At 42.9% G+C, this 13094-nt stretch overlaps 1 protein-coding gene across 1 annotated transcript in view; it reads left to right on the top strand.

The window, feature by feature from the left end:
• Window positions 1-12685, top strand: part of LOC306638011 (IQ domain-containing protein F5-like) — a 55693-nt gene extending 43008 nt beyond the window's left edge. Inside the window, exons 4-6 of the mRNA XM_079101059.1 lie at window positions 4225-4302; window positions 9419-9520; window positions 10581-12685. Of these exons, the coding sequence (XP_078957185.1) occupies window positions 4225-4302; window positions 9419-9520; window positions 10581-11009 (609 nt within the window). The 3' untranslated portion in view covers window positions 11010-12685. The remainder of the gene's footprint in view (window positions 1-4224; window positions 4303-9418; window positions 9521-10580) is intronic.
• The last annotated feature ends 409 nt before the right edge of the window (window positions 12686-13094 follow it).

The following is a 13094-nucleotide window of genomic DNA, read 5'->3' on the forward strand; positions in this document are numbered from 1 at the left end:
ATGCCTACATTAAGAAAACTAGAGATCTCAAATAAATAACCTAATGATGCATCTCAAGGTCTTAGAAAAGCAAGAACAGGCCAAACCCCACATCAGTAGAAGAAATAATAAGAACAGAGCATAAGTAAATGAAAAATAGGCTAAAAGATACAAAGGATCAATTTTTTTAAAGCTGGTTCTTTGAAAAGATAAACAAAATTGACAAACATTAGCTAAACTAACCAAAATGAGAGCCAGGTGGGGGGCACCCAAATTCAAGGGATCATTAGGGAATAGTTTGGAAAACTGACACAAATTGGACTAGAAGAAATAGAAAATGTATGGACACATATGATCTACCAAAATCGAACCAAGAAGATATTTTAAAGTCTAAATAGACCAATAAGAAAGTAATAAGATTGAATTAGTAAACAACCAAACAAAAGACTCCTAATGCTGGGCACAGTGGCACATGCCTGTGATTCCAGCTACTCAGGAGGCTGAAGCAGGATGATTATAAGTTCGAGGACAACCTGAGCAAATTAGTGAGATCATGTCTTGAAGTTTTAAAAAAATTAAATAAAAGAGGCTGGGAATGTATCTCAGTGGTAGAGCACCCATGTCTTTAGTACTGTAAAACACACCCCACAAACACACAAACTCCCAGTAAAGAAGAGCATGGGACCGCATGGCTCTGCTGCTGAATTTTACCAAACTTTTAAAGAACTAAAACCAATGCTTCTCAAATTATTCCATAAAATCAAAAGGGAGGGGACCATTTCATACCCATTCTATTAAGCCAGCACTGCCCTGTAACTTATATCTGACAAGTAAACAACAAAGACAGGAAAACTATAGACCGATACTCCTGATGAACATAGATGCAAAAGTCCTTAACAAAACACTTATAATTTAGATTCAGCAGCACATTAAAAAGATCACACACCATGATCGAATTGGTTTCATTTCAGGGATGCAAGGATATTTCATCATATGCAAAGCAAGAAATGTAATACAGCACATAGAGAATAAAAAATAAAAATTACTTGACAATCTCAATAGATGCAGAAGAAAGAATTTGATAAAATTCAATATCCGTTTATGATAAGACCCTGAATAAATTAGATATAGTAGGATCAGGGAGATCCAAGATGGCAGAATAGAGGAGGTTGAGTTCCTGGCTGCTCCATGGTGTGAAACCAAGAAAGCAGACAGACAGCTCCTCCACAAGGTGGGTGAACAAAAGAAAGGTGGGAGGGACTTTACTGGAACCTAAAACTGGACATTCAGAGCACAGGAAGTTGGATACAATAAAATGAGGAAAAAATCCCCAGTGGCACAGCCACTGCCACAGTCAGGCCAGAAGTTCCAGCCAGAGAGCTCCCTTTGTGAGCATAGTAGAGGGATAAGGGAATTAAAGGGACTAAGAATTGGCTCCCCCACCAAAGGAGTGGAACCCAGGGGAGAGCCCTGGGGTAAAGTCCTCCAGCATGGACCAGCAAGTACTGGAAGCTGGAGGTGTGTTGATTTAAAATCTCCAGAACAATTAGCATTCAGCAAAGAGCCTGGAGCCTGCCTAAGCCTAAACCCTGTCTCCAGGAACTCCATCTACGGGATTACCCCCCTCACTCCAGCAATCCAGAGGATGGAGCACCACACTCCAGAAGACCCCACATAAAAATGCTGAGAAGAGAAGCTGAGAATGTTTAAATTGCAATGGAAAGAATTCTTTAGCTTTTCATCAATATTTTTTTTCTTTTTTTTTAAATTCTTTTTCACTGTTTAATTGTGACCTTAATGGTACACAAATATTTATTCAGTCTATTTTTTTTCTTCTCATCTCTAGCATTTGTGAAACCAGTTATTTTACATGGATTAGTTTTTTTGTGAACTAGGATATTTGATTAGATATAGTAGGATCATACCTCAACATAATAAAGGACATATATATATAGCCAATCTCAAACTGAGAAACTGAAAGCATTTCCTTTAAGATCAGCAGCAAGATAATGGTGTCTGCTCTCACCACTCTTATTCAATATTACTAGAAATTCTAGCCGGAGCAATTAGGCAAGAGAAAGAAATACAAGGCATACGAATAGGAAAGGAGGAAGTCAAATTATTCCTGTTTCATACAAAAAACTAAAGACTCTCCATAAAGATTATCAGAACTGATAACAAATTCAGTAAAGTAGAAGGAAACATTACCAATACAAAAATCAGTAGCTTTTCTATACACCAATAATGAACTCACTGAGAGATACATCTGGAAAGTAATCCTGTTCACAAGAGTTACATAAAAATTAAAATATTTAGGTTAAACCTAACTAAGGATGAGAAGGGCATCTACAATGAAAATAATAAACACTGAAGAGTTTGAAGAAGACAGTAACCCTAACCTGTGCTATGGTTCCATAGTGCTACACGGGGCATGTGTGCTGAAGGGCACCTCCCATACCTGCTGGGGGACAGCGGAAAGTCACTGGTTCTGACATAGATACTGTAAAGAATCATTGGAGGTGACCTGAATCTTAACTCATCAATGAAGAAGATAGGAAACGTTCTTGACATGTGTTCCTACCGAGTCACTGCTTGTTTTGTTAAATTGTATACATTTCAACAGTTTCCTAATGAAAGGGGCTTTTATGAGGCTGTGTGGGAACTAAAGGGAATCTGAGTGTGCCCCCAGTATGTCCCTCAGTTGCACACTCAAGGTCACAACAATGTGAAGACTAAATCATGATCTGATCTCAATTTCAGAACTCATGGGAAGGTGAGGGAGACACATGGGTCATCCAGGAAGGGCAGAAGCCACCATCTCTCCTTCCCTATGGGAAGGAGGTAGGCAGTGTCTTGACATGAGAAGGCTACATCACAGCTGAGAAATGCAGTCAGAAGTGGCAGTGGGGACAGCCAGAGATGGCTGTTTTGCAGCAGCCTAGAGAATTTATTGATGCTTTAAAACATGACCAATATGGCAGAGGAGCCCACATAGGACAGGGGATTATTTTCACATACAGTAGCTTCAGTTTGGAAAACTCCTCTGCCCCAGTTAGTTTCAGACACAGGACGAAGGTCTCATGTTAAGGAGCATAGGTTGGAAAGTTAAGGTACCATAGCCACAGAAGAAATGGAAGGAGATGACAGTAGCAGGAGGGATATAGTAGATATTGACTGAGGAATCTTATCAGAATGCTTTCCCAGTCTCACCTGCTTGCCCTCCATACTCACTCTGGTTGCTATTAAAAGAAGGACTTTCCCACTGGGCATGGTGGTGCATGCCTGTAATCCCAACAACTCAGGAGGCTGAGGCAGGAGGATCACAAGTTTGAGGCCAGACTCAGTAACTTAGCAAGACACTAGGCAACTTAGTAAGACCCTGTCTTAAAATAAAAAATAAAAAGTACTGGGAATGTGGGTCCCCTGGATTCAATTCCCAGTATATAAATGAAGAAGAAGAAGAAGAAGAAGAAGAAGAAGAAGAAGAAGGAGAAGAAGAAGAAGAAGAGGAGGAGGAGTAGGAGGAGGAGGAGGAGGGGGAGGAGGAGGAGGAGGAGGAGGAGGAGGAGGAGGAGGAGGAGGAGGAGGAGGAGGAGGAGGGGGAGGAGAGGGAGGGAAGGAAGGAAAGAAGGGAGGGAGGGAGGGAGAGAGGAAGGAAAGACCATGATGCCCTACCAAGAAAGGGCACCATGGCGGAAATGCAGAGGACACAAAAAACCAGCCTGAGTCAGTGTAGTTGTGAGGGCCATGTGTCTTCCTGTGATAACATGAGCTGTTGACAAGATGAGACCAAGGTAGGAGGAGAATAGACCAGAGGTCCTCCTTGGGCCAGGACAGGCTCACAGGCCCTAAGGACTCTGGTCCATAACTGAAAGGAGGAGAAAAGACAGCTGTATCCTCCTTATCCAACACCAATGAGCCTGGAGAAGAAAACCTGGTTCCTGGGTCACAGTAGTCCTTGTGACATCATGACCATCTCCTACTTTAACACCTGTCCTGCCCCTGCTGGGGTTAGAGGAGCAGCAACCAGAAGGGGATGATCACCTGAGCCTCTCTTTTTCCACCATGGGCAGTAAGAGCAGTGTAAGACTCCATCAGACTCACTTCTGCCGGGGTAGAAAGATGTCCCCTGTCAGAGGGAAGCCCTTCAAGACTCCATGGGACTCAGACAAAGCATGAGGAGCTGGGATTGTGGGAACTTTGCACAGAGATTGTCCTCACCCATACCCCCTATTCTGATTACAGAAGCCTGATTCAGAGACCAATTCAGAGAACACCGAAACAGAAAAGGAAACAAAATCAAAAGGAAAAGCAAAAGAAAAGGTAGGTGAGACCATCAGAAACCATTGACTCTCTGATCCTAGGGTCCCTGGAAGTGGAGGAGCCATCTTCTCCCCTCTGCTCCCACAGGGTTGGCTCAGCATTGCTCTCCTGTCCCCTAAATCCTCTCCCTATCCTGGGTGAACTGCACACAGACCACATGGAAGGTGGCACAGTGCAATGAGGAAGTGGAAAGGCAGGTGAAGGCTAGGGAGTGATGGAGAGGCAGGAGTGGACGTCCACAAAAGTCAGGGAAGGGAAGACCCCAGAGGGCTGTGGCACTACATGAGGCTGTAGGAGGCAGCATGACAGGCTGACTTAGGACTGAGATGCAGCCCATAGATGCAGAGGTTCTTCCTTGTGAGAATCCCTTGGGTCTTCACACCTGCAGAGGGACTTCTGGATCAGAAAGTATTTGCCCTGGCTCCATGAACCTGTGAGTACACAGGGCAAGCATAGTCTCGCTTCATAGGCAAGGATACTACACCTGAGAAGGTAAGCATATGTGTCCATAGCCACAGACCAGACAGAAGTGGGGGCAAAACTCCACCCATCTCTCCTGGGTTCTCAGAACCATCCGGGAAGGATGCATGTTAGCAGAACTCCCTGTATTTGATGGTGACAAATTCACTGGACATCCTCTGCTTTGTTTGGTTAGTTGCTTCTTGCAGAACATGTTGGATAAATGGTCCAGTCTCCCTCTTCCCTCCCCCTCCTCAGTACCAGCCTCCCAAGGTGCTGAACACACATAAGGCTCCGGGCTGTCTCCTTCCCCATGCGTGGCACCATTCTTAATACCTTCAATTCTCACTGGATGGTGCTCCCAAACCACTTGCCTCTCACTTCCCAGTGACTTTAACTTCCTCCTGCTCACCCACCCTGTGATCTCATCTTAGATCCCTGATTCCTGAGTGACTATTTAAAAAAATTCTAATACACCACAAACCATTTCCTTTATAAAACAATAAAAAAGTTTTGAGAAATATTTACATGGAGAAACCACACAGAATACGACCTATGTGTTTAATCTTGAGGTGGAACAACAATAATATTACTATTTCAATTTGCTATAAAAGGTTATACATGTTCGTTTTTAGACTCTGCACTTATATCAACTGGTCACAGGTGCAGAGCTAGGGAGGCTGTCAACCAGGAAATAGCAATGGGTGAAGATAAAGGGACATCCTAAACATCACAACAAGGCCTTTCTAGCCAGAACACCAGAAAAAGGCAGAAGAACATGACAAATCTTTTAGACTAGGTCTGTTCAACTCTAGCCAAACACCACAGGAAAAGCTGATCACGGTTTTTATTTTCAAAATTTCTGCTTGAATAAAGTTAAATGAAAAAAATTTTTAAAGATAATGGGCCATGATCCAAAGTAAGAGAGAAGTCCAGAGCTCAAGCCTGGCATTGGGATTGTCCCACCTGTATTGCCCATCAGATGCTTCCTGCACCTTCCCTGTCCTAGGTGTTCCTGCCAACACTTCCCCTGTCCTCCACCTTAGTGACCCTCATCTCACTAGCTACACACTGACACCCCAGCCTGAAGGGCCTCTGCCATTCCCCACGCTCCCTTGCAGCCCCACCCAGCCATCCACGTTCTCACCTGCACATTCCGCATGCACCCCTCAGTGACCCCTGCTGCAGTTGCTCTGAGGAGACCAGGGCTTCAGGGCCACCCCCAGGCCCTTGTGCTCCAAATGACCTTGCTGCTCCAGGTGGGGTTTAAGGGGCCAGCAGTAGGCACAGATGGAGCCCTGCTTCTATACTGGCCTCCCTGACCCACCTCCTGACTGTGACCTTGGGGCCCTCAAGGACAGAGAAAAACAAAACAAAGACATTTCAACCTTAAATGGGGCCTCAAGGATTTTCTGGCCTGCATGTGTCCCAGGAGACTGAAAACTGGTGCCCCTGAGATAGGCCAGACAGGGTATATAGCCACAGTGAATGAATAGAGTGTTACCCTCAATCCCACTGTCCTCATCAAAGAAAATCACTGATTAATTTTATTTTATTATTATTATTATCTTTATCATTATTATTATTTTTGGTGCTGGAGATTGAACCCAGGGGCACTTAAACACTGAGCTATATCTCCAGCCCTTTTTATTTTTTGTTCAGAGAGAGGGTCTCACTAAGTTGTTTACGGCCTTGTTAAGTTGCTTAGACTGGTCTTGAACTTGTGATCCTCCTGCCTCAGCCTCTAAAGTTGCCGGGATTACAGATGTGCACTACCATACCCAACTCATTGCTCAATTTTTATTGTGTATTTCTTCCTAATCTTCATCCTCCCCTTTTTTAATAATGACTTTATGTCACATGCATATGAATATAGAAAGGGGTTTAAAATGTTGAACATCTTTAGGAGTTAGAGAAATGCAAGTTAAAACTACATTGAGATTTCATCTTACTCCAGACAGAATAATTATCAAGATAGAAAATACAGTATGTATAAACATAGGACATGTGTTGCACTATGGTTTGTAAGATAGTGAATATAATCTGTAAATACTTGGAAAGCCTCTGAAAAAAAGAGTTAATAAATTATAAGACATTCTGTAAAAAAAAAAAAAAAAAAAAAAAAAGAATACAAGTACCAATAAATGTTGGTGAGGATGTGGGAAAAAGGGTACACTCATATGTTGTTAGTGGGACTACAAATTTGTGCAATTACTCTGAAAGGCAGTAAGGAGATTCCTCAGAAAACTAGTAATGGAACCACTATTTGATCCAGCTATCCCACTCCTCGGTATACACCCAAAGGATTTTAAATCAGCACACTACAGTGATGTCACCACATCAATGTTTATAGCAGCACAATTCATAAGAGTTAAGCTATGAAACCAACCTAGGTGCCATTCAACAGATAGATGAATGGATAAAGAAAATGTGGTATATATACACAATGGACTATTACTCAGCCAATTAAGAAGAATGGCTCTATGGCATTGGCCATAAATGGATGGATCTGGAGATTCATGCTAAGTAAAATAAGCCAATCCCAGAAAACCAAAGGTCAAATGTTCTCTGATATGTGACTGCTAATACACAATAGGGATTGGGGGAAGAACAGACTTCAGTGGATTAGAACAAAGGGGAATGAAGGAAAGGGAGAGAGGACAGGAAAAGGAAAGACAGTGGAAGGAATCTGACAAACTTTCCTATGTACATATATGAATACACCACAGTGAATCCCACCACCTTGTACATCCATAAGACTGGGGTCCTAATTAGAAAAGGATATATTCCATGTTGTATAATTGTATCTAAATGGATCCAGTTGTCATGTATAACTAAAAAGTACCAATAAACATGCTTTTCTTGATGATTTGTTGCAATTCCATATTCCCACATAAACACCACCAAGAAGAGATATAGTATACTTCTCAGTTTCTTTGTGCTATTTACAGGCAATTTATATTATCTATAGATTAGTTTTATCTGTTTCAGCATTTTATACACCTGATATCACCTGGAAGTTACTCTTTTATTCTTTTCAAAATTTTGTTCTTTTTAGATATACATGACGATGGAGTGTATTTTGACATATTATGCATACATGGAGTATAACTTATTTTAATTAGGATTCCATTCTTGTGGTTGTACATGGGAGTTACACTGGTTATATATTCATATATGAATGTAGGAAAAAGTAAGTCTGATTCTACTCTTTCCTATTCCCGTCCCTCCTCCCTTCCCTTCATTCCTCTTTGTTTGATCCAATGAACTTCTATCCTTCCCTCCTGAAGGTACTCTTTTAAGTGAGACTTCTCTAGTTTAGTATACAAATTTTCAGATTCATCTATGTTAATCTGTGTTAGTGTGTTCATCTTTATTGCTGGGTATTAGTTAATTATATGAATACATGACTAATTCTTTATCTAGTTATCTGTTGGGACATTTGGGTTATTTTCCATTTTGACTGTTGGTCAAAAGCTGCTATCAACATTCATGCATGCACATTTTGTAGACAGTGTTTTCATCTTTCATCTGTGAGTACCTAGGAGTGGAACTGCAGAATCTATGGTGGATATGTATTCAACCTTTTTAGAAGCTGCCAAACAATTTTCTACAGTGGTTCTCCTGTTCCACACCTTCCCACCAGCAGAATGGAAGAGTTGCTGCTGCTGTGACCCTGCCAACATTCATTGCTCTGTGTTTCTTACTTAAGCCATTCTCTAGGATGTCTATGGGTATGTATGTCATGGTGGTCTCATTTCAGTTCCCTTGTGACTAATGATGTTGGCCATCTTTTCATGTGATTCAGAGCCATTCATGAGTCTTTTGCAAAGCTTCTGTTTTGTAATTTTGCCACAAGTTCATTTGGTTTCATTGTTTGAACTAAAATACATGTCATTGAAATCCCTATTGAAGTGCTATTGTTTGAATATTGACTATCCCTTAAGGTCCTTGTGTAAAAGTCTTGGTCCGCAGGATGGTGGTATTGAGAGGTGCTACGGACCTTTAGGTGGTGGCCCTATGGGAGGCCCACAGGTCACTGGGAGGTATGTCCTCCATGGAATTCTGCAACCACAGTCTTCTTCCTTTTGATCATGAGGTGAGTGATCTGTTCTGCCACATGCACCGACCATGATATGCCACCCTTGCCTACAGAGCCCCAAAGCCTGCAGTCACCTGATTATGGTTTTAAATCTCTAGGAGCATGAGCTAAAATAAATCCTTTCTCTTGATGGTTAGTTGCCCTGGGATTTCATTATGGTAATGAAAATCTAATAGAGGACAGATGGTTACATTGTGTCTATTTTATATCACAAGTTTCCTTGTGCCTGGATATATTCCCCTATTCTTTCTGCAAGACCTGTGACCAAAGGAATGTGGACTTTAAAGAAATGGAGCTCTTTTGCCCACAGCCATGGCTAGTTTAGGGGATTTGAACCATCTACCTGCAAGGGACAAACTTTGGTAAGATACAACAAATCCACCTAAATTCACATATAGGAGAAAATAGATTTCCACAGTTAATAAGGATACAAGCCTTATGACAAGGAACACTGGGCAAATAAGGAGTTTGTGTGTATATTAGGATTGGCACCACATTGTACACATTGTACACCAAAAGCCTATCCCCATGTCTTCCCTTCAACTCCAATTACAGAAAAAGAAGAAGGATAAAAAAACCAAAGATGATGATGATGATGGAAAAAAGTCCACAAAAGACAAAAGCAGTAAGGCAGAAGAACCCCCACAGGAATCAGAGGTAGGTGGTGAAGATGACAAGGGTGGGGATGACCTCTGACCTGCCATACCTCTGTCCATGACACCCAGAGTGATGGTGGTCTCTGTGGCTCATAGCATGGATGATCATGGACTATGTCCATCTTGAGAATGAAAGGTGGGGTATTAGCTATTAATCAGAACAACAATCAGAAACCAAGAGTGTCCCAAACCTACCAGGACAATGGTTGCCTTATACAAGGCTGGAATGAATATGTATTGAGTTGTCCTTGGCTGTCTTCTTCTTCAGTTGCCTTAGCAACTTGAGAAGGGCAAATAACAGAAGCAAAAACTCTGAGTTGTGGGAGGAGAAACCCCAAATAGTGAGAACTGGACCATGCAAACTTGGAGGGCTGTGGTCGGGGAATGCATAGCCAAGTATAGGGAGCCCCAAGTTCAGAACTGCGTGGGTGAGAGTGAGCACATGCATGCGTGTGTGTGTGTGTGTGTGTGTGTGTGTGTGTGTGTGTGTGTGTTAACTAAAGGTCTAGGTGTAGGAACCAAAGGAAGTGAAAGTGATAAATAGATGAGAGAGACCCCAAACTGTATGGAGCAGGGAAACTTTTAATATGAGGACCTAACAAAAGGAGGAGCAGATTGTAGATTGAGGTGGAATCAGGAAAGGGCAGGGCAAGCAAAGGATGACACTTCCCCAGCAGGTGGGAGGACATGAAGGGGATGGTCAGGCTCAAGTGGAGCATATGGATTACAGGGTTCTTGCTCTGCACTGGCAAACCAAATCCATGGCAAACCAGTTGATGCGAATCCCATCCTATAGATGGGTCTTTTGAACCTCAGAGGTCAAGATGAAGTGTGTATGTGTATTAACTGACATAGCAGAGGGAGGCAGTCAGAAGCAGGACAATTTCCTGGTCTCCCGTGTCCAGGTGTGACCATTCTCAGTGCTCATGAACTTCAGAGAAAGGGACAATTATTGACAGAGAATAAGGGCCCTTTCCTGGCACTCCCCGTATTTGAGGTTGGCAGAGAATACATCCTGAGTATCATTTTGTTTTTTCTTGTAACTCCTCTTCAAAAATTAGGTGCCTTCTGACTCTGAGCTCACTGCCACAAAGATCCAGGCCTGGTGGCGGGGCACCCTGGTGCGTCGTACATTGCTGCATGCTGCCCTGAGAGTTTGGATCATTCAGTGCTGGTGGAGGAAGATATCGATGAGGCTGCGGGAAGAGAAGCAGAGGACAGGACTGGAGTTGTATGCACAGGAAACAAGGGCCGTTGTTAAGCTGCAGTCCTGGATTCGAATGTGGCTTGTACGGCAGCAATACTGTCGATTATGTACTGCTGTTCGCATCACCCAGGATTATTGGCGTGACCAAACATGTCAGAACCATGGATTTTTCCAGGGCAACTATGAGCTCAGAGAAAATCAGCTAAACCTTCGTCTTGACATTTCTATGGGATCACACATTTGTCGGATCACAGATTGCATCCCCTTCCCAATAAAGAACTGACCAGGTCTGCTCCAAACGTGTGTCATTAGATCTTTGTTAGACAAGCTCCTGGAGGTCCACATCTCAGCAAAGGGCCAGGACAATGATGGAAGGTACAAAGCGTCTTGCATGATTACTTGGGGGAATCAGCAGGGTGTGTCTGGGTGCTGGAGTCTTTAAGGAGGTGGGAGCCCCTCCTGGAGGAGCAGAGCCTGAGATCCATCAGCAAGGTCTGCCATAGGTGGGAGGGTTGGGGTCAGGAGGTGGCCAAGGAGGCCAGCTCCAGATAGACTCCTTCACTGTGGCCTATGCAAATGACACCCCTGTAGTTGTGCAAAGCGGAGGCCTGGGCCATCCTTTGCCCTTCATCCTCCAACACCTTCCCACTCCATTTAGAATAAATTCAAAATCCCTCCCTGTGGTCCATGTGACCTGGCATGTTCTGGTTCTAGCCATCACCCCCCCCACACCAATGTCCTCCCCCAATGCTCTGCTATCCATCAAACACCCAAGCAGAAGATCCCAAATGTGTCCCATCTCAGAACTTTGCACTTGCCACCTGCAACCCTAGGGTGTCCTCCTCTGAAGGAGCTCTCCCTCCACTCAGATTTGTCTACACAAATGCTCCCTCTGAGGGGCTTCCTTTGTCCACCTGATGCAGATGACTTTCCCTGCCCACCTCTTCTTGGCTCTAGCTCCTGACTCTGCTTTCCTGTGGGCTCAGTTCTCATTAGGACCTGAGGTCATCTTACCTCATTGCTTGTCTGTTTTCTCCCTCCCCCTAGAGGGTGAGCTGCAGGGGAGCAGGACTCTGGGGCCAGCACCTGGCAGAGTGCCTGACACTGAGTGGTTCTGTCTTTTGCAACTATTCTGTCCTAAGCTGTTTGACTGGCCTGCCTCGCCTTTCCATGGAAATGCCTGGGCTCCTGTCTGATGCCATCTCACAAAACCCAGAGCTCTCCATGGCACACTTCCACCCCTTCTCCCACACCTGTGAATGCAATGAACTACTTTCCAGAGCTGCTACTGTGTCTCCTCTTGTGGCTAATTGACCATCACTTAGAAAAATACCAACCTTGCTTGGGCATGGTGGTGCACACCTGTAATCCCAGCAGCTAGGGAGGCTGAGATGCGAGGATCACAACTTCAAGGTTAGCCTCAGCAATTTAGTGAGACCTGGTCTTAAAAAACAAACAAACAGGACTGGGGTTGTGGCTCAGTGGTAGAGTGCTTGCCTGGCAACTGCCAATGTATGTGCTATCTCCACAGATTTACCTATTCTGCCTATTTGCTATAAATAGAGTCACACTTGTACAGCATTTTCCCTTGCTTCTTTCACTGAATATGGTATTCAAGTTGTAGCCTGCATCAGTACTTCATTACACAATAATATTCCAACATATGGATAAATCACATTATTTTTCAAGTATCTATTGATGGACATTTGAATTGTTTTCACCTTTTAGTTCTTTTGAATAATGTCATTATGAATAGTTAGCAGTGGCAACCATTTCAAAATCCCACCAGTCATGTACAAATATTCCACATATTCTACGTCATTGACATTCATTGAAATTACTGGTGTGAAAGTGATATTTCATTTTGGTTTTGATTTGCATTTCTGTAAGGACTAAAGATATTGAACATCCTTATGTATTATTGGCCATTTTGTAGTATCTTCTTTGGACAAATGTTTATTCAAGCCCTTGGGAAATTATTTTAATTGAAATGTGTTTATCTTTTTGTTTCAATAAATATTTCCATAATGAACAAATACATGATTCACCATTCTACCCTGGTTTTGAATTTGTGGCTTCACTTTAGTTCAAATACTATTCCTTATGAACCACTGTCCCACAATCCCTGGACAATTCTCTCAGAAAACCATCCCATACTGGGAACAATACAGACCATGTTATAGTGTTATATCATGTGCATGTGTGAATATGTAACAACAAATACCATGATTATGTATAATTATAGTGCACTGATAAAAAGATAGATATGGGGGGGGGGGGAGTGAGAGCAGATTTTGACTCTAAGACTAAGAGTAAAGAACAAAAGAAATTAAAAAGAAAGAAAATACCCCAGACCCCTCATACCCAA

The sequence above is a fragment of the Sciurus vulgaris genome (genome assembly GCF_902686455.1).
Source record: "Sciurus vulgaris genome assembly, chromosome: 10".
Classification (NCBI taxonomy): Eukaryota; Metazoa; Chordata; class Mammalia; order Rodentia; family Sciuridae; genus Sciurus; species Sciurus vulgaris.